This window comes from Seriola lalandi, unplaced genomic scaffold (assembly GCF_002814215.2).
Source record: "Seriola lalandi dorsalis isolate HSWRI2012SDOR001 ecotype SW California unplaced genomic scaffold, Sedor1 jcf7180002054470, whole genome shotgun sequence".
NCBI lineage: Eukaryota > Metazoa > Chordata > Actinopteri > Carangiformes > Carangidae > Seriola > Seriola lalandi.
In genome coordinates, this window is record NW_019525023.1 from 2,048,841 (window position 1) to 2,073,096 (window position 24,256).

Sequence of the window (24,256 nt, forward strand, 5' to 3'; positions counted from 1 at the left end):
GTGTCCCTGACCTTTCCCCCTCCCTCGGTGTCTCTTCTCCCTCTCTCCAATTCGACTTCTTTTCTCCACACCCCCTCCCTCCACACTTGATTTTGTGGACTAGATCCCTTATCGGATGCAGGCAGTTCCCCAGCCGGTAGGTAGGTAGGTAGGTAGGTGTAGGTTTAGAGGGACTCCGTCTGCTGCTGGTAGCTGAGGCAAACACGTCAGGTATTCTTCTCTTTCACCCTTTTTTTCCTTTCCTTCTCCTTCAAAACCACAACCACAATCCCATCTTTCAGAGGACCTTGTGATGATGTCCGACTGGTAAAGAGAGGGTTGGATGAGAAAGGCTTCTGTCTGAGAGGAAACGAAGTTTGCGCTCAAATGCTCATTCTACTGGACACTCCACACACACGAACTTCAGTATAGCCTTTTGGAATTTCTCGATTCAATCTCTGTCCCTTTGTCTAGGACAGTTATCCAACGCCCATTAAGTGAACACAATACACAAACATGCAATACAATCTGGTCTATAGATTCTAAAGCACATATAATATAGCAGTCTGTCCTGTTGACTGGTTTAAATATCACACTGCACGCAAAGCAGTGGACGCCAAACCATTTCCGAGTATTAAATGATTATGATCAACATTGAAGCTGGAGGATGAGACATGGTCAATATACACACATTAATCTTTTTACATACTTAGCTTTGACAAGCCTGTGGCCATCTGAACCTTCTTCATTATTACACCTTGTGACTTTAACGCCACCTAATGGTATATACGAGTAGTTACAAGTTCTCACAGCCCACTTAACCTTGCATATTGTATAATCATCACCGTGGATACTGTAAACTGTTTGCCATTTACTTTTATATTCTGCAAGCTGCACGAATCACACTTTGTTTTGTTTATATAATTCAAATCAGCCAATCAGTGATTTGATCACTGTTTTATAAAGCAGTGATAATTTAAATCACTGTCCCATTTGTGGGCTAATAATCACACATTTTTATGTTTAAATTCAAAGGCAGCAAAGACAGTAAGAAATAAATAAGTAAGACTAACGATGATGTTGATTTATGATTCATGATGGGTCCCAAAATGTGACTTGTCAAACCCAGGTGTAACTGATAAGGCTATTAACTTATTAACATTATTAACTCTTTATACTCAATTGCTAAATGAAGCCATAACTGACCCTTTTCACGGCAGACATTTTGACAGGTGTACACATTTCAAGGCGCTTGTACTGTGCATGTGACCTCACTGGCTTGGCTTACAGGAGCAGAGCAATTAATGTTTACAACAGTGTTGATTTTCCTGCCATGACAAGCCAAAATGTTTTATTAATGTAATTAGTTTCAAATGTTTCGACAAGCCAAAATATCTGCTGCAGAAAACTGTGAGTTGACAGCTGGAGACAGTTTAGCAAGACTTAAAAAGCAAAATGACATGTCAAGTATAAGGGCAGTTATTTGACAGGGAAGAAAAGAAAAACAGGTGATGCTCATCAAGCAAACACATCAGTCGAAAATATGGTTGATTAAAAAAGGGAAGGCTTCTTCAACTGTCGTTCTACCAAATTTATCACAAACACTCAATTTCCCACAATGCTTCAATGCCGCCGTGTTTCACTCGTACGTCACAGCTTGTTCCTTCCGTTCCCTGTCGTCTCTCCAGTACCAGCTGCGTGGTTTAGCTGCGTTAGCTAGCAGAACACACTTTCTCCTGTTTCGCCCCGGTATCTACGTACTTGGACTAATAAGTAGCATCATGTCATACCACGACGAAGAAGAGGTCAGTATACATAATTTTCTTGCAGACATTTGAGCATTTTAATGATAATAGTGACACGCTGGCTAGCGGTAGCCGGTTAGCCAGTTAGCTGCATAGCTAGCTTAAGTCAACCGGCATAACAGTAGCTTGGGATGAGCTAGCATGATAAAAATGATTGTCGTTTCTGAAGAGGGTGCAACCAATAAACCACAGCATCTGTAATGTTTTGTTTCCTTGTTAGGTAGAGGATACCGTTTTAGACAAAGTAGGCAATGTAATTGATTACTGCCTGACTGACAAACAGATGTTATCTTTGCATTAGTAAAAAAAATGTCTAACTGTTCTGTTCCTCGCAGTACGATCCTTACGATTACGACCTGCACACCGGTTAGTACAAACATCTATTTATCTTCATTTATCTTAATGCATGATGTCAACATTCATGTATAAACTTTTGTTGTTACAGTGGGTCAGTGTCACATCCTCACTCTCCCATCTCCCTGCAGGTGATCCTAAAGCCGACCTGGCCTATGAGAGGCAGTATGAGCAGCAGACCTACCACGTCATTCCAGAGGTGATCAAGAACTTCCTGCAGTATTTCCACAAAACCATCTCTGACTTGATCGATCAGAAAGTTTATGAACTGCAGTCCAACCGTGTCTCCAGCGAGAGCATTGAGCAGAAGATCTATGAGATTCAGGACGTCTATGAGAATAGGTAACACCACCCCCACCCCCCAAACTGTGATGCTGTTGCCTCTTTTAGCAGATACATTAGATCTGTATGTTAGTGTGGTGAGTATCTTACCTTTTCTATTTTGTTCTGGTTCAGCTGGAACAAGTTGACTGACCGTTTCTTTAAGACATCTCCATGGCCAGAGGCTGAGGGCATCGCATCACTTGTTGGCAACGGTGAGTGAATCCTCTGTCTGTTTTTTCTGCAGCTAACACCATCGTTTGTTTTTCAGTGTAGAAATTTTGTCATTCTTGAACTTTTTCTTGTGATAAATGAAATATACGTTCATCCAATGTTTCCACTGTTATTAGCTGATACTTGTACATGTCATTGTACAATCAGACTAAAGGCAAGAGAATAATGTGGATTTCGATTATGTTGTTGTGTTTACAGTTGCATTAATTGACAAACCTGTGTTATTCTTTCAAACAGGCTTTGCAGTCTACTGATAAATGAGGTCATCCCTGTGTGGTTCAGCATTGGAAATGTTTCATGTTGTTGTTTGCCTCTCATCTCTAACAGATGCTGTGTTCCTAATCCTTTATAAGGAGCTGTACTACAGACACATCTACGCTAAAGTCAGCGTGAGTAACTGCTCAGTATAAACTGTTATCGACCTCCTCTTTTATTTCTGAGAAACCTGCGAAAACCTTTCCAGGATTTTGTTCTAAGTATTGTTTTCTTGATAATTAGGGCGGGCCAACTCTGGACCAGAGGTTTGAGTCGTACTACAATTACTGCAACCTCTTCAACTACATTCTCAGTAAGTTTCAAGAATATTTCTCACATTAAGTGTAACGTAACAATTGATGAAAGATGAGTCACAGGAGAATGTTTGTGATTGTAAACAGATGCTGATGGCCCAGCCCCCTTGGAGCTGCCAAACCAGTGGCTCTGGGACATAATTGATGAGTTCATCTACCAGGTATAGTAAATTATATTCTTTATGTATCCTCATTTAACAAGACTTGCCCATAACAAATGGACAAACATGTAAAAGTCGGTGATAGAATAAAAGCCATTTTGAGGGAAGTTTTCCCTCTGGCTTTTTTCGACATGGCCTGTCTGGCTAACATCACTCCTATCTAGCATCCCGTAGAAAGTATGTTTACATGCAATTAACCCAGATACCCCTCTTCAGTTCCAGTCTTTCAGTCAGTACCGCTGTAAGACAGCCAAGAAGTCAGAGGAGGAGATCGAATTCCTGAGGAACAACCCAAAGATCTGGAACGTCCACAGCGTCCTCAACGTTCTCCACTCCCTGGTGGATAAGAGCAACATCAACCGCCAGCTTGAGGTGTACACCAGCGGAGGTAAAGAAGAAATCTTTGGAGATATTTGTTGTCTTGCAGAATTATTTAAATTAATAGACCCTAGACCTTGTTAAAGTTACAACAGTAAGGTGCAGTTTAGGTTCTCTGTAGATGTATAGTTCTGTAAAACTGTAGTTGTATTAGTTTGGTCCTTTTCTAGTGTTTAAGTAACTTCAACTGAGTACATTGAAATTAACTTCAGTGTATTCAGCTTAGGCATTATGTGAGGCAGCTAACATATGTATAATCTGTATATTTGTTGGCGTGCTGCAGGAGACCCAGAGAGTGTGGCTGGAGAATATGGGCGTCACTCCCTGTACAAGATGTTGGGTTACTTCAGCTTGGTGGGGCTCCTGAGGCTTCACTCTCTGCTTGGTGATTATTACCAAGCCATCAAAGTCCTAGAGAACATTGAGCTCAACAAGAAGGTAAGATCTAATGTATAGAGGAACATGCCTTTGTACTACTGGTGATGATACTACTTTTTCTCTGTTTTTTCAGTATTTTTTTTTAAAGCTATATTCCATTGGTTTTAGACCACATCTTCTTGTTTTTTTATACTGTCTAGTCCACGCTCCTTTATCTATTTTGTTTCCGGTCTTTCAGAGTATGTACTCCCGTGTACCCGAGTGCCAGATCACCACCTATTACTATGTGGGTTTTGCCTACCTGATGATGAGGCGCTACCAGGATGCCATTCGAGTCTTTGCCAACATCCTGCTCTACATCCAGAGGACGAGAAACATGTTCCAGAGGTCAACGTATAAATATGAGATGGTCAGTCAGAGCAGTGCTTATTAGATAACAGTGTAGTTGTTAGCTTAAGTTATCCGTTATTCCACTTATCCCCCTCATCCCCCTTAAAGAACTTGAAACTATCAAGTTGTTCTTGCTGTTGACATCTAATGGTGTCTGAAAACCAGGGTTGTTTATTTGCCTCTAAAATCCAGTGATGTATGTATTCATTATTTCATTCAGTTTTTGTAATTGTTTTTATACAATTTTTCTTTTAAGTATCTGTAAAGTTTTAGGAGACATCTATCTTAGTTGATAATTATACACCTCTGTGCTCATCTTGGTTTCACTTTCAAAAGGTGCCTTTTTGAAAGCTGACATATCTGAAGAGTCAATTAGTGTCTTTATATTTGTATTTATTTGTAGATTAACAAACAAAATGAGCAGATGCATGGTCTGCTAGCCATCGCTCTCACCATGTACCCGATGCGCATTGATGAGAGCATTCACACCCAGCTGAGGGAGAAGTACGGAGACAAGATGCTGCGAATGCAGAAAGGGTAAGAAAGAGATTCATGACATTACACTGGAGCAAATGTATTTGATGTCCAGCCTCTTTTTGGAGATTCATGTTATTTCTTGTGTAATCCTTTAGCTCTTACAAGACCAACAACAGAGAGAAAATCTCCTTTGTCTTTTCTGTCTTGTCAAGATTAACATAAATTACAGAAATAAAATGTTTTACTGTTATGCTGTAAGGTACAAAGGACAAAATGTGTCTATTTGATTGTGGGGTCTGAGTGCTTGGCCAGATTTAACTCAATTGAGGTTTTGGGGAATTAGGTATTTTTGCACATCCTACATGTGGCGCGCAGCAGCAGTACCGCCTTTAATGAAGTGAACTCTTTTCCATATCAGAGACCTGCAGGTCTTTGAGGAACTGTTCAGCTTTGCCTGTCCGAAGTTCTTGTCACCTGTGGTGCCAAACTACGACAACGTCCACCCCAACTACCACAAAGAACCTTTCCAGCAGCAGCTGAAGGTCTTTGCTGAGGAGGTACAGCAGCAGGCCCAGCTCTCCACCATCCGCAGGTAGAGCATACTATTATCTTGTGTGTGTGTGTGAGTGAGTGTGTGGAATTGTTAATATACCTGTACTGAGTGGTATTAAAACTAAAAACAATGAAATTTTGGATGCAGTGGTGTAGGACATCTTTTGTTTTTTCCACCCATCTGGCCCTTCAGAAACACTTATTATTTTTAGAAGCCCATTGACTTGTATGTGGTAGCAGGATGTCTTTACATGTCCTCTAAATCCCAATGTGTCTTCCAGCTTCTTGAAACTGTACACCACCATGCCAGTAGCCAAGCTGGCGGGATTCCTGGACATGACTGAGCAGGAGTTCCGTATTCAGCTTCTCGTCTTCAAACACAAAATGAAGAACCTGGTGTGGACCAGCGGCATCTCAGCTCTGGATGGAGAGTTCCAGTCTGCGTCTGAGGTTGACTTCTACATTGACAAGGTGTGTTCAATAAACATGTCTCCGACTTTTCTATATTGTCACACAGTATAAATAGGGAACAGATGGACCATGCGGTCCTGAAACACTGCACATGTTGTATGTAAATAATATAAGGGGGTTATATGGCTCACGCATGTTGTTTTAAGTAGTTCTGTATTTTTCTGTAACACTTCCACAGGACATGATCCACATTGCTGACACTAAAGTTGCTCGCCGGTATGGAGACTTTTTCATCAGACAGATTCACAAGTTTGAGGAGGTGAGTAGTGATCAGTTTTGCTTTTGGGTACAATGGAAGAGTACAGGAATTTGAAATTGCTTTTAGTTTTAAGAAATTAGAAGTTTTTTTTGTTAATGAATTAATACATTTTGCATTAAATTTTATTTCAGAAAAAAAGATTTGATTTTTAAAGCCATGTATTGTTACTGACATTGATGTAGAAAAAATATATGGCCAGTGGTTAGTTCTATCGCTACCCTTCTTCTTAAATCATTTCTTTGTCATAAGGCTGCCTGTCAAAGACTGAAAAAAATTGTTGCCTGTCTCTCTACAGCTGAACAGGACACTGAAGAAAATGCCCGCCACTGGCACAACTGCGGCAGCAGCAAGCACCACGACCCGAGCAGTCTGACCACCAGCAGTGAAGAAGAGCTCCGAGTCCTCTGCACCCTGAGTCTCTTTTGAGCATTTTGACAACTATTATTGATGAAAACTTTTCTATATAACATGGTAACAATAAAAGGATGGAGTGCTATGCTAAAACCCATGATTGTTTTTTTTGTTCCTCCGCAGTTACTCTTAACAACCACTAGACAGCAGTATTTGCCAAGACCCTACACTGCCTCATATGCTAAGTTTTGACACACTGAATTTTACATTTATAGTAAAGGGAAATGACACGTGTAGACATGTTAAGATGGTGTTTTTTTCTGCAAAGTCATCACGATTCAATGTACTTTGGGCACATTATTATTGGAGTCTGTGTCTGGAATTGTCTGTAAATGTTGGACCTGTGAGTACATGAGAAGTCAGCCTAGAGCAAGTCATTGTAATTGTCATAGGGAGACAATTACTGGTGCCATGAGTCATTAAGTTTTCTGAGAATCCAGACTTTTCTTAGTGTCTGCCAGGCTCCTTTACTCTGCTGCATTGGTGCGGCATTGTATCTCGCTGCTTTCCCCGTCATCCCACTGACTGAGGCCATTGCATATTTCTTTTATTATCACATATCATCCAACAACATTTCCCAACACAGACCTCGGGGCTGGTGATAATAATGACAAAGAAATAAGAACTTACAAAATGGGAATATAAAAAATTAATTTTAAAAACACACCACTCATCAGAAACAGTGTCAGTTGTCATATAAAGGAAAACAGAACGACATGTCACCATAGCACAATATACACATACTCCAAACATCCAAAATAAAATTATTCCCTACCTATTTTGGGAAGCCAGCATTTTTCTTCAAAAATATCTTTTGATTCCATCACATTTTTTATTTTTTTTTTATAAAATAAAAAAATAAAGCAAACATGGCTCATTTTGAGCATGACTCTTTTACTCCCTCAGGTGGCAGTGTAAAGTCTCTGTGGGCACAATGCCATCTTTATATCTATAAAAACAGGATAATTAATTTTTTATTTTTTTAAATTCCATTTATAAGTCATTTCCAAGGCTTTCTTTGACTGCCTTTAATATCAAATTACGCATAAAAGATTCAAAGTTTCATTTTTTCTTCACGTGGCTCCAGTCTGAGACAATGTTCATTCATCTTCATTCAACATTTCAGTGACGAGTCTCCTCGTACATGACTGAGTCCATGCTAAAAATGGAGAGCAGGACAAAGGTCTGAATGTTCAGAGCTGCCCTTTAGACAGGGAGTGTTTTGACATGTTGCTATTGATCCAGAAAGATTCTTCCATCAAACTACTACAATACTTTAACAATTACGCAGGGGCCCTTCTTCTTCAAGGTGAAACCTCCGCTCATTAAGCATCACTGGGGAAAATAGTGGAAGTGCTCTTGTCTGCATTTTAAAGTCCATCTATAATATCACACCAACATGTATCTAATATCTGAAAGACAAAAGTCTGACTGTTCCGTCCTCACTCCTTCAGCATTGATTGCATCGTTTTTGCAAAAAGAAAAAATATTAGAACACGATAAGGAATTGTGTCATTATCTCAGTGTCCCATTGATGGCCATCCGCTGGTCTGAGTGTGTGTAGCTTAATTTTCTTGAGTGTGTGTATTTGTGTTTGTATGAGTGTCTGCAGTCCAGGTATGACTTCAACAGGATTAGTGAGAATGAGGCACAGTTGACGATTATAAGGTCATGGTTCAACAAGCTTCTCCCATAGGGAGGCTTAATCTTTCTTTTATACTCAGCTCTTTGGATGAAAGTCAATGACATCAGTTGATTTTGTCTCACTGAAGACCAGTGCCCTACTTATGATTTTCCATTTCCCTAAATTTGAAGAAGCCCTCTCTTGAATACCAACAGTGGGACCGTTTACAACACAAGATCCACTCAAACCAACCCAGAGTAAATCCTCTTGCAGGCTGTCTCACTGATGCACTGAGGTTGGCTGATGAGGTTCCCTAGACTACACACACTCCTCCTCCAGTCCTCCCTAACCTTGTCAGGCTGGCGGTGTGGAGGCACAAGGACACACACGAGTCATGGTTGTGCTCAGACCAGCGAGGCCTCGGCTAGTCATAACTCTGTGATCTCCAGGGGACTCTCCGGCACGGTGTCCCCGTCCTTGTGGCGGTGCATCGGGGTGGACTTGGCCGACTCTGTGCGGGCGTTACGCTCACAATAAAGCCCCCCGTCAGCGTTCAGTGCCTCCAGAGAATGTGCGAGGGCCCGCTGGTCGTCCTCTGGCAGGCTGTTGAGGTCAGAGGTCAGGAGGGTACCTGTGCTGCCGTGGACCACGTGCACACCTTCGGGACCCTTCAGCTCCACAGGAAGCTTGTGCTTGAAACGCAGAGTACCGCGACCTCCGCCCATGCCCAGACGCTCGTCCTCGTCGTCGTCCAGATCGCTCTGGATCAGCTGATGAAGAAGGAGAGGAGGAGAAGAACTGATGAGATGAGAATGAATGAAGCTGCTGAATAACAGCTTTTATACAATGCATCAAGTTGACAGGAATACAGCAGATTTGTAAGAAATAGCTTTGAGGAAGGGCTGGACAGAGGTAAAGCAGTAGAGGGAAACCTTTCAGGAGAGAAAACAGTAGATCCCTTGGAGTAAAAGACAACAACTTGTAAATGTAGTGAGACAATAGATCAGCAGAGAATAACGGATGCCACACCAGACCTGGTTTAAATAGTTGTCAATAATTCTTAGCATTAACTTGTTTGAGAGGACTGCAAAGGTGGGAGTTTCCACATCAAAGCAATTCAGAAAAATATAGTGTAGAAACTGCTCTTTTAATGCAAAATTACCAGTGATTCTAAACAGGGAAATTCTCTATGGTGAACTTCATCCTCAGCTCAACAATGAAAACTCTATTTGACCCATGGTCTGGTTCAAGGAAGCAGAGACAGCAGAAGTGAAGAAGAGGTGCCACACCAGAGCGGCGGACAGGACGTCAGACTGGGAAATCAAAGGAATGCAAGATCACTCTCCAGCGGTGTCAGACAGGAGCCGCGGGTGCAGATTGATAATCCGTTTTTCAGAGCCCACCTCAGTGATTGATGAGTGATCTCCTTGGCTGGTGGATACGGTGACGAGTCGAGCTGCAAAGAGCTTTTTCAGCCTCAGGTAGTCATCCAGGACCACCTTGAGCAGGGAACCCTGACAGGACAGCAGTTAGGATCAAACAGAGTCTCATAGAGTCTTCATAAATGAGAATCCACAGCATTGATTCTTGCCCCTGATCTAAGCATCTGGGTCTCAACAGCCTATCTTCAAGTCTTTGAGGTTTCTCTCTTTGTTTTCTTCACAGGACTCGTGGAGGTCTTAGGTTCCGTCCTCTGACCTCATCCCCCAATGTGTTTTGAAAGGATGGAACGAGAGAGTACATGACCAACGAAAGAGAGGCCTCTGAGATTGGCTGTGGACGTGTTCATTTGTGTGCGTTTCTCTGGGTAATCTGACATGCAGGTGTCTCACCTTGATAGGCCCCTCCCTCATGATCTGGCCCAGTTTAGCGATGTTGTCGTACTCCTGAATGGCTGCTCTCAAGTAGCGATCATCCTCTGGCTTCGCTTGAGGCTCCCGACCAAATGTACCCTGTGAGGACAACACCCACGTGCTTGCTTAAAAGTATTGTGAGGGTACAGCTGTGTAATGGGCAATGGAAAGGAATAATTCAGTGATGGTGAATAATTCAGTGATGGTTTTATTAGAATCAGCTTTATTGGAAGTATGTGTGTACATACAGGGAATTTGACTCTGGTTAGCGTTGCTCTGAGATGCTTTCTTGCAGATGCAAAATATAATCTATTAAACTCCCCAAAATATTGTTGTGAGATATATAGGAACTCAGATTAAAGTTAGTACTGACATGAGTGCGTGCAGGGCTGTTCCACAGGTCAGTTATCTCACTCAGGTTCTCGGGCAGGTCGTCTTCGTGGTCAGCCTGGGCGGCCAGCTCCAGGTTGCGACAGAATGGGTCCAGCCACACTGGATTAGCCCTACAGAGGCAAATGGCATTATACACATCATCAATAAAATGAGAAAAGAACTGTGGTGTGCTTCAGAGATCAGAATTCAAATCAGATTTTTGACACTGACCTGCTTTTTCAGTTGTTTTTTTGAGATTAATGTTATGGACTCTAAAGTTCAAACAGCATATTACCAGTGCTTTTTGAAAAAGTTGAATTAAATTTTTGGATGTTAAATTGCTTGTGTGACATTTTGAGAAACACGCTTATTCGATTTCTTGCTGAGACTTAGATGGGAGCGACACTACTCCCATGTCTATGTAGTCACAGCCAACAGGCAGTTACCTTAGATGGAACAGAGGGAATTAAATAGACACGTTATACCTTGTTTGGTTAACCTGTGCAAAAAAATAAAATGTAAAAACAATATATTGTGGTTTGATGGGGAATTCACATTTCGGAAATATTTAATATATTTAAAGTGCTGTGACTTCCTGCAGTCTCCGATGGTTGCCTAGCAACTTCAAGGTGATAACGAGTAAGCCAGTAAGTGTATATCCCAAAATGTCAAACTCTTTCTTTAACATACCGTATATTTACCATTAAAGATATTTTTTATACTTGAATTTGCTGAAAATCTTCAGATTAATACTCAACAACTGGAAAGAATATTTTGAGAGAATGAGACTTGTAGAACAACAACACAAAGTGATATAAAATGAGCTATTATCTCACCCCTCAAAAGAGTACTTATTAGTGTTGGGCATGTCCAGGATATCCATTAGACCCTGGTTCCCTGGATGGTGTAGGATAAATAATTGTATTGTAAGTAAAACAGCCTTTGTTAAGTAACATGTTGTTCTCTGCATTATCATGTAGAAGCTACATCCTGATGTAAACAGCTGGCGGGGCCGTCCCGTCAGCAAAGCCACTTCTCACCTGTTGATCCTGCAACGATGGCTTTCAGCTTCCTCTGGTGTCTGCAACAGTCAAGAGAAGATAAACATGTTGATAAGGCTGCTCATACTGAGCCTGAAAACATGGTCCGTGACTGATTCAGTACACACAAAAAACACATATCTATTTCAATACAAAACTGCCCTTTTATAGAATACTGAATGATTCTTACACTCTACGATAATGCCAGTTCATTGTTACAAACAAAATTCCTGCGAAGCACAGCAGCACAGCCAGGATAATGATGACCAGCTGTAAAAGAGGAAAATAAAGACAGTTTAACAGCACCAAAACACAAAACACCCGCAACAGTCCGTGGGTTTCTGCAGGTCCCAGCCTCACAGACCTGCAGTGTGGAGATGTCGTCGGGCAGTTTGTCAGTGACGGCGGGCTGAACGTCCACAACGTTGTATTTTCTGAACAGGTTTCTCAGCTGCTCCTTGTTCTCATCGATCATCTGGATCACTCTGCAAAACATGAAAGGCCAGGACAGAGGTAAGTTCATGTAAACTCACAATCTATGCACCATAGAGCTGGAGAATTTCTATGGGGCCAGTATGAGAGGAGAGACAAGCTTTAGTATGCATCTAATATTAGAATGACAGTCTCATCATGTAGGTTTTGAGTGCAAGATTTATTTATATTAAGGAAGGTTTACCTTTCAACATCCAGGATGGTGTTGGTCTGATTGTTGACAACATGGATCAGCATGTCAGTCTGCGCATAATTCACTCTGCCCTTCTTGTCCACATGGAACTGGATCAAAGGAAAGGGAGACAGAGATGTCAGATGTTTGAACAACATACACAAAAAAAGTTAAATGGGAAACATTCCAATAGGAAAGCCTTACCTGTATGTCATCTAAGTTGACAATGGCTCCAGTGATGTTGGACAGCAAGTTGACAAAGTCTTCCTGGTTTTCTCGGACCAAATCGGGGATCTCATTAAAGACTATCTTGACCCTCTGGTCATCGCGCAGAATATAGATATTCACGTTGGTGGTTGTGCTGTGTCCAACGAAATCGCACGCCAAAATCTCAAGCTGAAAGAAGCCTGGGTTGTAGGCGGTGAAGAGGTCATAGGTTCTGATGATACCATCTGTCAAACCTGTGGAAATCATGGGACAGAATATTGTCTCGACAAAGGACATGAATTTTACTCATCGCAAAGTTCTCAGTATAAAAACTGATAAAATATAGGAGTTCATTCTGTGTGATGTGTTGAAAACGTGCTGATAACGAGAACTGTATATTAGAGAGGCGCGGGAAGAAAGTACATGTCTATTGAATGACTGTGCTACTTGTTAAGTCAGTGTTGTTGAAGCCATTTCAATTCATTCATTTTGCATTTAAAAGGAAACATTAAACATGTAAAATCATTGATCATGACATTAAAAGGATAAGTGTGGCGATATTTCATATTTTTTTTGTCAACAAATCCAAAGAAAAAACAAAACCAACAATTGATGTATCCTGCAAACGAATATTTCCTGTTTATCCAGAGCCGGATACACCTGAGAGCTCCACCATCATTGTCCAAAAACAAATATAAAAAATATATATAAAAAAAACAAAACATCAATGACCCACACCTCAGAGAAACAGCCAAACTGGGGGAAGTCAGAAACTACTGAGACACAATTGTTGGTTGTGGGCTTTTCATGGGATTTGGTGACAATAACAAAAATATCACCAGTTTTACCCTTTTAAATAATGTGTAAACTGTTTTTGTGTATTTGAAGTTGTTTCATCAGTATTATGTATCAAGTATTATGAGATATTTGAAATAAACATAATACAGTTACATATACATATATATATATATATATATATATATATATATATATATATATATATTGTATATTTCATGTTCATAAAATACTATCAAGCTGCTTTAAAGAGCTTTTTTGTAAAAGTCTAGCCAATATTAAATACAATGCGTGTAACATGTAGATACGATATGGGCAATATGTTGAACTAAACAGGAAGCCTGAAAACAGCCTGAATACTGTATATGAGGAAGCTCACCGATGGTGAAGATGCTGCCAACATCCTCACTACCATTGCTCTGTGACTGGAAGTAACGGATTGTAACGATATGGTATTGGACCACGCTGTTGTTGCCGATGTCGTTATCTACAGCCACAACCCTGATCAACTCTGAGCCTACTTTGGCATTTGCTGCAACTCCTGAAACGGGGAAGCGAAAAAGGAGGGTTATGGTGGTTTTACATGGACCAGCATACACAAACAGTACATGCAAGAACACAGATTACCTGCAGTGTACTCTGCCTTAGTGAAGCGTGGTTTCTGATCATTTATGTCTTCGAGTTCGATGCGGACTTCCAGCAGGCTGGGGTCACGGGCAGGGTCCAGGGCTTTGGCCCGTGCTGCCCTCTGACCCCTGGGAGGAGTCCAGCTCCTGTTGCTGGAAGCCTTGATGATGATTGAATAGACTGGAATCTCCTCCCGGTCCAGATCCTTATGCAACTTCAGCTCTCCATCTAGACTCAAGCCAAAGTTGCCATCGCTGTTTCCCCCTGCAGGAAGAGATGGAAAGGATTTATGTTCAGCCATCCAAATCACTAAAGGAATCAGCTTTAAATAGAAACGGAACACGGATGGATCTACACAAATGTCCCCATTATTCCTAAGCTTTTGAAGTATGAGGACTTTAATCTGACCACACAATGGATACCAGAGCTTCCAGACAAACTGCGTGGATGTGCTCTAAATCTTCTTGAATTCAAACGTATTTTGGCTATAATGGATACATGTGGCTACATGTGAAGATCACTGCATCACCTGCAATAAAGTAGTAGACGATGGCATTGGAGCCCTCATCGGCGTCCACAGCTCTAGTTATGTTCCCCACCACAGTACCTGGAGGGGAGTGCTCAGGCACTGTTAACTTCTGGTAAGGCAAGCTGCCACGCTGAGATGCACACACAAACATACATACAACACAAAGACCATGAGGAAAAAAAAGGCAAACATACAAACAGTTTAACATAAACTCTTATGTACAGATTATTCGGAGCGCTTCATACTCACTGGTGGTTTGAGGAAGACGGGTTCATTGTCGTCAATGTCCAACAGCGCCACCTGCAGAGGCTGTGTGGTCTCATAAGGCACTGGCTGACCCATGTCACGGGCCACAATGATAAGCTGAGAGAGTTGTTTGGACTCAGTTAGAGACACACAACGCTGCACAGTTCAGTATATTAACAGGACAAAAATAAACACACACACACACACACACACACACACACACACACACACACACACACACACACACAGGTGACTCACGCTATGGAGGGCCTGTTTTTCTCTGTCCAGTTTCACCGTTGTTGTGATGACTCCAGACAAGGGATCGATGTGGAAGTTTTCCCAGTCTCTGTTACCTGCTCCAGTCTGCAGGAACGCATAGCGGACCTCACCATTCACACCCTCATCAGAGTCTGTTGCATGGACCTCATACACAGGCAGGCCTGGAGGCTGCTCCTACATGGAGGGAAAAGAGAGTCACTGTGTGTTTGTGTGAACTCTCTTAATAAACTGTGTAACTGGAACAATAGAGCCTTGTGTTTTTTTTGTTTGTTGTTTATGGTTTTCAGTACAACTCCGTGTCTATCAATTGGTGGAACTATTTATTAAAGCCCCTCGGTGTAGGGATCAGATATTACGGATAGGTATTGGCCCCCGACACTGACCTTATGATGCCGAATGGGTATCTAGCGCACATGTACTGACAATGACATGCACAGAGACACGTGACAGCAGATACCTCTGAGATATGGATGATAGTTCCATTGGCTGGCCTGACAAACACAGGTCTGTTATCATTGACGTCTATGACTGTGATGATCAGGTCTGCAGTGCCCCACAGGGGAGGACGCCCCTGGTCGGTAGCCACCACAGTCAGGTTGAAACGTTCAGAAGACTGAAGCAGACGGCGAGAACGCACCAGTCCTGTGTTTGGATCCAGGGAAAATGCATCTAAAAAGGAAGAGAGGAGGTTTATGGACTAAGAAAAGATATGTGGTGACTTCAGGAAGTATTCTGAGCTGTTCTCTTTTCGCACACTTTATCGAGTTGTAGACTCAATTGTAAATGGATAAATTTGCCATTTTTGCCCATTTATCTATACTCAATAACCCATAATGACAAAGTGAATCCATGTTTTTAGAATTTTTCATATTCATATCTCTAATTTACAAAAGTATTCAGACCCTTATTTCAGTACTCTATAGAAGCCCCATTGGCAGAAATTACAACCTCTGGTCTTCTTAGGTCTCTTCAAGTGTTGCACACCTGGGTTTGGGTAGTTTAGTCCATTCTTCCTGGCAGATCCTCCCAAGCTCTGTCAGATTGGATGGGGTGTGTCTGTAAACTGTCACCTTCAGGCCTCTCCACAGATATTCTATGTGGTTTAAGTCTGGGCTTTGGTTGGGCCAACCAAGAACAGTCAGAGAATTCTTTTGAAGCCACATCAGCATTGTGCTGAAAGGTGAACCACCACCAGATTGTGTGCATGCTAGAGCAGGTTCTCTTCAAGGACCTCTCTGTATTTGGCTGCATATACTGTCCTATGCATTTCATTCAAAGTGGCTTTTATCTAGCTGCTCTTCAATAAAGGCCTGATTGATGTAGAGTTGATGTGATGGTCGTCCTTCCAGCAGGCTCTCCCATCTCTGCAGAGGACTTCTGAAGCTGCGGGACTTTTGGGGCCATCTTGCCTGGCAACTCAGTTTGGTTGGACGGCCAACTCTAGGAAGAGTCCTGGTGATTCCAATCTTCTTCCATTTCACAATTATTAAGGTCACTGTGCTCTTAGCAACACTAAAGCATTAGTAATGGTTTTGCACACTTGCCCTGATCCATGCCTCGCCACAATTTTTATTGTGGAGGTCTACAGAGAGTTTATTTGACTTCATGTCTTGATTTTTGTCCTGACATGCAGTTTGAATTGTGGGATTTTACATACTCAGGTGTGTGCCTTTCTAAACCATGTCTGATCAATTCAATTTGCCACAGGTGGGCTCCAGTCACGTTTTTGACACATCTCAAAAGGTAATCCAAGCAAACAGGAGGCACCCAAAGTTTATTCAGACTAACCAGTTGAGGCCTTTATGAACGTATTCATACCTGAATGGGGTCCCAACATGCTGTAGAGGATCGCTCCATTCTCTCCTTCATCCAGGTCAGTAGCTCTCACTGTGATCACAGACGTGCCACTGGGCTCATTCTCAAACACGCTGGTGTTGAACACTCGCTCTGTAAAGCGTGGCCGATAATCGTTGACATCGAGAACTGTCACCAGGACCTGATGTGCAGCAACAGGCAGATGGCGTCACAATTATCACGTTATCTCATCAGCAAAATAATCTAAATTCTACTAGTGCAGCAAAACCTACAGATGACACAACCTTAAACTAAGTGAAACATGGTTTTCATAGACCTGAAGTATCATGTTCCATCTATGATCTTCTGGTTTCTCACTGGGGTCCACTATAGATGGTGTTAATATGTACCAACTCTATGAGTGTAGGTTACTTAGATATGTATTCAAACCCTCCTTCACATAAGGCTCTTGTCTCATTACAGCCAGTGATCTCTACCTGGACAGAGTTCTCTCGTCTGTTGCTGTGGCTGCCGCCGGGGTTGTCACGAGCGATGGCAGTCAGAGTGTAATGGTCCTTTGTCTCTCTGTCCAGAGGAGAGAGGATGTAGATCTCTCCCTGACACAGAGGAGAAAGGATAATTAGGAAGGAAGTACAAGCACTGACTGGGAGTGGTGGTTGTATAAAGACATTTATTTAAGTCTGTGTGTTTGACAGAAATGGAGCATGGAGATAAACTATTTAGATTGTCTTTATTACACTGAAATGCTTTGTTTAAACTTTTATTTCCAGGCAGGATGAGGTTCAGTGCTGACACCCAGCACTGCTGAAAACACAAAATGACACCTGAGTGCAGACCACTCCTTATCAGTCAGAGTTCATCAAAAGAAAAATTCTGTGGAATTTGCTTTACATTTGTTTATGAACCCAGTCCTTCAAAAGGTTATGAACTTCTTTGTTTTAGCCTTTTTGGCAAAATGTCAATTAATGGAATTGTAAACTTACTGTGAATACACTGAAAGTAGAAAACCCACTTCAAGTGAAGACATGAATAAATTAATTGGGAAATTATTGTGATTATTATATGTGATATGAATGTGTGATTATTCTGATTTTATTAGAAATGGCCCAAATCTAGACTAAAACTAAAGCAGATATTTAGAGAACTGAATATTCTGCTTGAGCTTTGCCATCAGAAAAAGTAAAAAGGAGCAAAGGTAAGAGCAGTGCGTAGTTACTGTCAAACTAACTGTGCTGATGTACGGGTTAACTTACAGTGGATGGTTTGATGCTAAACTTGCCCTCTCCGTCTACCAGGCTGTACTCAATGACAGCAAAAAGGCCAGAATCAGCATCCGTAGCACTGACACGAACTATGGTGGTGCCCAGGTTCACATTCTCGAACACAGGCTCCTGCAAACACAGATGAACACACACTTTGGCTCAGGGGACACTGAAAGAATAAGATTATGTTTTGAATTAATAGAAAAGTGGCAACTGTGCACATGAACTAAATCACATAACACTTAAATTTATATGCTACATTACTGAAGAGTAATTTTACACAAAAAAGAAATTAAAAGTTAATTAGCAAAAATAAGTGGATACCACACAAAAAAAGTGCTCTGATAATAATTAAAAAATGATGGCCTTCTCTCTCATTAAATGAATAAAAGAAGCATGTATTTCCTATTTCAGTGTGCTTCTTGTCTTGAGTTTAACTTGTCATTTTCAGCCACATGTTTGGTGGCAGTTCTTTTCATTACGACTTGTCAAACACAGGTGTGAATAATTACATAAACGAGGGTCATTCCTGGGGCCCTCATCAATGTTATTAGTTACACCTGTGCTTTTCATGCAAAGACCAAACCACAAGTCAATGGAATAATATATATATATATATATGTCCTGTTCAGTACCTGATACGAGGGCTGTAGGAAGACAGGGTTGTTGTCATTGACATCCACAATCCGCAGGTAAACGGGCAGCTCAGCGATCCTGGGAGGAGTGCCGTGGTCACGGGCCCGAATAGTGAAATTCAGCCACTGTACCTGCTCAAAATCCACCGTCTGGTTGGCTATAATCTTACCTGAAAATTTTTTTAACACAGTGATAGTTATAGTTTGGATTCATCTGGTCAATACTGATATTCTAATTTTACAACAAGCAAGGAATTACATTTTAAGTAATACAGTACTTGTGAAACTTGATACATTTTTAATCTGCAGCCTACAGCAGGTTGTTTAGGTGCCATACCAATGGAAGGGTCCTCCAGTCTAACGTATCCCCCTCGGGGCAAGTGGAGCAGCTGGTAGATGACCTGGCCGTTGGGACCTTTATCGGGGTCTACAGCTGACACAGACAGCAGTGTTGTGCCGGGTTGAGCTCCTTCCAAAATCTTCTCCGTGAAGTTGGACACTCCGAAGGGCCGGAAACGAGGGGCATTGTCATTTACATCCAACACGTTGATGGTTAGTCTCGCTGAAGAGAAGAGAGACGAGTGAAAATAACTTAGAAAACTAAATTCACGAAACTGAAGATAGGTTTCATGATGAAAAATGAACTTACCGTTGGGAACGCTCCCTGACTTGTCAATAACATCACTGGCATTGTCATGTACAGACACGATGATCTCAAATGTAGCTACCAGCTCTCTGTTCAGCGGGTTGCGTACAAACACTGCACCTGAAAATTCACAGAAACACATCTAATTATTTTAGACGAAGTTTTTTCAGTGTACTGGCTTTCTTACATCATCAGTGAAAGTAAAGCTTTCTACATCAAGATATTAAATGTGAGTAAGATCCATGACTCACCAGTGTGTAAATCAATGCCAAAGGATTCCTGTAAGCCATCCACTGGGTTGTTCCCATCATCCCTTGCCTCCACTGAGATGATGTAATACTCCAGCCGGGGATGCAGATCTGGGTCCTCAGCAGTCAGCGTTGCCACCACCACTCCAGGTGGTGTGGACTCATTGACGCTTATCATGGTTACAGGCTCTATAAAACGAGGCCGCGAGTCATTTACATCATCCAGGATGACTGTCAGGGTGGCTGTGCCTGACAAAGGGGGTGTGCCACGATCGGTTGCCATGACCACCAGGCGGTAGGACCCACGCTCTTCTCTATCGAGGGTGTTGTTGCCCACCAAGACAGCACCAGAGAGTGGGTCTACCACGAAGCGGTCCTGAGCCCCGCTTTCCAGCCGATACATCAGCCAGCCATTGGAGCCGGAGTCAGCGTCAGTGGCAGACAGCTGAGTCACCACCACACCTGGAAGAGGCAGAGAAAGAACTTAGATGCCATTCCCAACATGCAAACCCTAAACCCTCACACAGGGAAATGCAAAATGGAACAAAGTGTATAATCACAGGAAGGAACTCCGCACTCCTACAAACAGATCATTAGCTACAAGCCAGCCAACGTACCGGTGGGGCTGTTCTCCGGGAGTCGAACACTGAAACTGGATGGGCTGAAGACAGGAGGGTTGTCATTCTGGTCCAGGATGGTAACTGTCAGAGGGACACTGCTATTTAAACCTCCTACGTCCTCCCCAACAAGAAACAGCTCTACCCGGGGCTCCTGAAACGCCTCGCGGTCCAACTTTGCTCCCTGACGCACAAGTATCACACCTGGAGGGAGTTACAGAGACGTTAACATTTTCACTGCAGTTTTCCTCTGTGTCAACTTGCAGGAGGAGTCATAATGTTACCAGTATTGGCATCCACAGCAAAGAGGTCCACCCTTGCTCCCAGCAGGCGGTACTTCACCACAGCATTGGGTCCAATGTCTTTATCCTCAGCCAGAACCGGCCCATTCAGCACTGTTACTGTACTGCCTAAAGGACGGAAAGAGATGAAGATAGGGACAGGTGGAGAAGATCAGAGTCGGATTACATTTTTTTTAATACCAAGTCACTTGCCAACTGTTGATGAGTCTACCAATTTAGTGACATTGATTTGAATCTGGGCAAATGCCTGATAACTGATAATCACAGAGGCTATGACTCATATTCTGGATCCAAATAATCCAATTGAGAAGTCCATTAGAAAAGTTTGAAGTTATCTCACTTCTCAACATTCAGAGTGAAATAAAAATCACTTAACATGAGCCATGTGTAAACAAAGTCAGGAAGTAGGTCAGACAGGATTTCAGATGGTGTTTTGACAAAGTGCTCTGTGATGCAGTTAGAGATTGCCTGCACTCAAGGTAGAAGAGAAAGACAGACACACCAGCTTGGATGCTACCTGCTGCAGAGTTCTCAGTGATTTCAGCCCTGTAGCTGCTCCGGGTGAATATAGGCCTGTTGTCATTCTCATCCAGAATAGTTATCACCAAGTGGTCTGAATCCTGGTGTAGTGGGGGAAAGAGGCGGATGAAGAAAGAATTATATTATGATTATATATAAGGATTGTGTGGTATAGCATAAAGATGAGAATGAGAGTGAGGAGGAAGGAAAAATAAGTAAATCAGCTCATAAGAGGCAAAATGTTACAAAGCTGAAGAATACACAGGTTTTGCAGTTGTGCAAAACCTCATCAGGCTGCTTTCACAGTCACAGTGGTCGACTTGTTTGCAGCTCTTGGATAAAACAGTTTCTCACCTTTCACACACACAGGAAATATTTGAAGCATGCTGCATTACAGGATTTTGCAGAAAAACTTTGCAACTGCATTGTGGCAACTATCTGATTGTTTTAGTTAGTAAATGAAGCGTGTGAGATTTTTCATTTTTACTAGAATACAGAACACATGCGGCCACGAAACCTGGTCAAAAACTACAATAGTACTAAAAGTATGAAAGGTTATTAGTGTAAATGACTAAGCGGATACATAAACAGATTTGTCCTATTTCTCTTATAATTGTAGGTTGTTGTAATTTTATGAAGAGACTCCTACATATTTAATGACTACTGTGTATTGCTCTACTTAAAGTAATGACACGTGGCTGTGTGCAGCTCATTCACATTATGGTCACAGACTTTTGAAATGGTACATTTTGAACCTAGAAATTCAATATTGCCTGAAGCTATGAATTCCCCGAAAGCCGACTTGAAAAGATACAAGGTTTTATGTCACTGGCAGTGATTTACGATTGTGTCGGTAGGCTTTGTGTGAAACTGTCTATGTGGAAACATGTGTGAACGCTTGCAATGTACTAGTGAGTTTACCCTGCGAGCGATGCGGGGGTTCTCTGGGTTGTCTTTCACAGTGATGGTGAGTTTGTACTCAGCCACTCGCTCTCTGTCAAGCGGTCTGTTCACCTGCACCACACCTGTCTGAGAGATGCAGAGAGGAAGCGCTAAGTCATGTGTGTGCATAGACATCCATTCTTGTGTTACGATTTGTTTATTTACATATCACTTGTGTACAACCGTGTAATACTTCAGTATATATCTTTTTCCTTCTATAGAGGACATGCAGTATTTGTATACACTGTGGTATATTTATGTTAAATCCACAATTGTGTTAATGCCAAAATCTGCTGATCTATAAATGTATCTGTAGCAAGGGTATATAAGCACTAACACCTTCCCAAGTCAGGTTAAACTGGCCACTTAAAGTGGCATCAAATCTGGAAGGTGACAATCATAAGCCTAACACTTCTAATGTCGGCTTTTTTTTTGGCTTTTCCACATTAACCACATCAGTAAGTCGTATTTTTCTGTGTTTTCTGCTTAAACCACACCATCCTTTTCTCTCACTGTGTCATTGATGTAGAAGGCTCCGTCGTGGTTGCCAGCAGTGATGTTATAAGTGAGAAGCGCGTTGCGTCCGCTGTCCACATCGCGTGCTCGCACTCTGGCCACAGAGGTGTGTATAGAGGCGCCCTCGCTCACACTGGTGTTGTGAGGCAGGTTCAGGAGGACTGGGTCATTGTCATTGATGTCTAGGACATGGACCCCCACCACCACCTGAAGTAAACACAAGTCAAGTCAGAAATAAAATGTCTGATCCATATCTGTTTATTCAGTTGGACTATTTTTAATACATATGAAAAGATGTATTTTGCCACACAATTTCTTACAAACCCATCAAAAATATTAATCAAACAGTTGATTAGCAGTTGCAGTCAGACATGTAAAATCACACTTGCTTTAATTGCCACATCGTGTATAGGCCAAGGCTCCTTTTTGAGATTTATTGTAGGTTTAACTGCCAGGTGAGGATAATGGATTTGATAGAGAGTGGTACTATTTATAAATTTGTAGGAAATGAAAGTGTTCAATTTATGGTTATTTTCTGTAAAAGCGAAATCACAGCACAGAAGTGAAACTTAGAAGATATTGGTGTGTGTGTGTGTGTGTGTGAGTGTGTGTGAGCATGTGCGCACATATATGTGTCTTTATATAGTAAAGACCCACCGAGCTGTTGCGAGACGGGGTGCCCAGGTCTCGGGCCGTGACGGTGATGTTGTAGAAGGCCGTGGTCTCTCTGTCCAGCTCTACATCCTTCCTCACACGAAGCTCACCCTCCACCGGAGACACCATGAACTCATCTGACAGAGAGACAGAGGAAGAGGCTCACAGGTACAGGATTTAGTAATACATCACTAACCCCCATGGAAAACCAATCCGGTACTAACTCTGGTGATCTCCACCGGTGATGCTGTACTCCACTTTGCCGTTGAGCCCAGAGTCTTCATCACTGGCTCTGAGTGTCCAGACCCGAGGTCCTGGCTGGCCCTCAGTAACATCGAAGGGTCCCTCATAGGCTTTGGGGAAAGTGGGTGTCACATCGTTCACATCTAGGACATTTACGAGCACCTAAAGAGGGAGGAAGAGTGTTTAACACCTTCATCTAGAGAGTGGTCATTTAAAAAAAAAAAGTGTGCCTTATTTGCATCATTACTGTTGTGCTAGACGTCAAGCTTAGAGCAGGGTTTAGACACTGATCTGTTGCTGTGACAACCAGTGCGTAGTGTCCATTGCTGATCTCATAGTCCAGCTCCTTCACCGCAGTAATTCTCCCCTAAATACACAAATCATACACAGAAGGTTAACTTAGGTTTTTTTTTGCTGTTGTTTGTAACACTACAGTATACTAGTTTTCATGGCTTACTGTGACGCTGTTGATATGAAAGGTTTGGATCAGGTTGCCATGGGCAATAGCATATCGCAAGGTGCCGTTCAGTCCCTCATCTGGGTCGATGGCTGTTACTGTGGCGATAGTGGCACCCACTGTGTCTGGTCCCTCGCTCAGCACTGTGACATACTCCTCCTCAGGAAACTCTGGGGCGTTATCGTTCTCATCCACAATGTGGACATTGATGGTGGTTGAGGTCTGTGAGAGACATGGAAAAACTTTTACAGCTGTGTTGACTATTTATGGCTTATTGTATCAATCTCGACTGAAAATATGTGATTCACTTCCAGCACAGGGCGCCAGCTGGGCCTGTAAACTTGTAGTCCATTCATCATTATAACGTTAAGAGATTTTCCAGTGATTTATCACACATATCCGTGATATATATGAATGCCAACTCG

At 42.2% G+C, this 24,256-nt stretch overlaps 2 protein-coding genes across 2 annotated transcripts in view; one reads left to right on the forward strand and one right to left on the reverse strand.

Annotated features, from left to right (window-relative positions):
• The first annotated feature begins 1,627 nt into the window (after positions 1–1,627).
• Positions 1,628–6,832, forward strand: eif3l (eukaryotic translation initiation factor 3 subunit L). Its single transcript, XM_023411830.2, has 15 exons — positions 1,628–1,784; positions 2,120–2,150; positions 2,270–2,480; positions 2,595–2,674; positions 3,021–3,082; positions 3,192–3,261; positions 3,350–3,423; positions 3,640–3,811; positions 4,085–4,239; positions 4,418–4,588; positions 4,973–5,106; positions 5,465–5,638; positions 5,880–6,069; positions 6,248–6,328; positions 6,624–6,832. The coding sequence occupies exons 1-15, from the start codon at positions 1,761–1,763 to the stop codon at positions 6,699–6,701; spliced, it is 1,707 nt and encodes a 568-aa protein (XP_023267598.1). The 5' UTR covers positions 1,628–1,760; the 3' UTR covers positions 6,702–6,832.
• A 429-nt stretch (positions 6,833–7,261) lies between these two features.
• LOC111659018 (cadherin-related 23) overlaps positions 7,262–24,256 on the reverse strand; it is a 36,737-nt gene continuing 19,742 nt past the window's right edge. Inside the window, exons 11-42 of the mRNA XM_087175491.1 lie at positions 23,832–24,053; positions 23,622–23,741; positions 23,356–23,536; positions 23,135–23,268; positions 22,475–22,684; positions 21,941–22,048; positions 21,018–21,120; positions 20,483–20,608; positions 20,199–20,402; positions 19,585–20,043; positions 19,337–19,453; positions 19,025–19,249; positions 18,688–18,857; positions 18,044–18,181; positions 17,267–17,386; positions 16,794–16,971; positions 15,433–15,644; positions 14,955–15,149; positions 14,700–14,813; positions 14,451–14,580; positions 13,922–14,185; positions 13,674–13,835; positions 12,497–12,753; positions 12,305–12,402; positions 11,993–12,113; positions 11,819–11,898; positions 11,629–11,669; positions 11,425–11,485; positions 10,590–10,719; positions 10,196–10,315; positions 9,767–9,877; positions 7,262–9,133 (exon numbers count right to left, since the gene is read on the reverse strand). Coding sequence (XP_087031617.1) covers positions 8,792–9,133; positions 9,767–9,877; positions 10,196–10,315; positions 10,590–10,719; positions 11,425–11,485; positions 11,629–11,669; positions 11,819–11,898; positions 11,993–12,113; positions 12,305–12,402; positions 12,497–12,753; positions 13,674–13,835; positions 13,922–14,185; positions 14,451–14,580; positions 14,700–14,813; positions 14,955–15,149; positions 15,433–15,644; positions 16,794–16,971; positions 17,267–17,386; positions 18,044–18,181; positions 18,688–18,857; positions 19,025–19,249; positions 19,337–19,453; positions 19,585–20,043; positions 20,199–20,402; positions 20,483–20,608; positions 21,018–21,120; positions 21,941–22,048; positions 22,475–22,684; positions 23,135–23,268; positions 23,356–23,536; positions 23,622–23,741; positions 23,832–24,053 — 5,253 coding nt within the window. The 3' untranslated portion in view covers positions 7,262–8,791. The remainder of the gene's footprint in view (positions 9,134–9,766; positions 9,878–10,195; positions 10,316–10,589; positions 10,720–11,424; positions 11,486–11,628; positions 11,670–11,818; positions 11,899–11,992; positions 12,114–12,304; positions 12,403–12,496; positions 12,754–13,673; positions 13,836–13,921; positions 14,186–14,450; positions 14,581–14,699; positions 14,814–14,954; positions 15,150–15,432; positions 15,645–16,793; positions 16,972–17,266; positions 17,387–18,043; positions 18,182–18,687; positions 18,858–19,024; positions 19,250–19,336; positions 19,454–19,584; positions 20,044–20,198; positions 20,403–20,482; positions 20,609–21,017; positions 21,121–21,940; positions 22,049–22,474; positions 22,685–23,134; positions 23,269–23,355; positions 23,537–23,621; positions 23,742–23,831; positions 24,054–24,256) is intronic.

Excerpts from the sequence above, each read along its gene's own strand:
- eif3l (XM_023411830.2), top strand. The coding sequence starts at position 1,761 with ATGTCATACCACGACGAAGAAGAG. Across the intron at positions 3,083-3,191 it reads ACATCTACGCTAAAGTCAGC|GGCGGGCCAACTCTGGACCA; the intron begins GTGAGTAACTGC and ends CTTGATAATTAG. Across the intron at positions 6,070-6,247 it reads TTGACTTCTACATTGACAAG|GACATGATCCACATTGCTGA; the intron begins GTGTGTTCAATA and ends ACACTTCCACAG.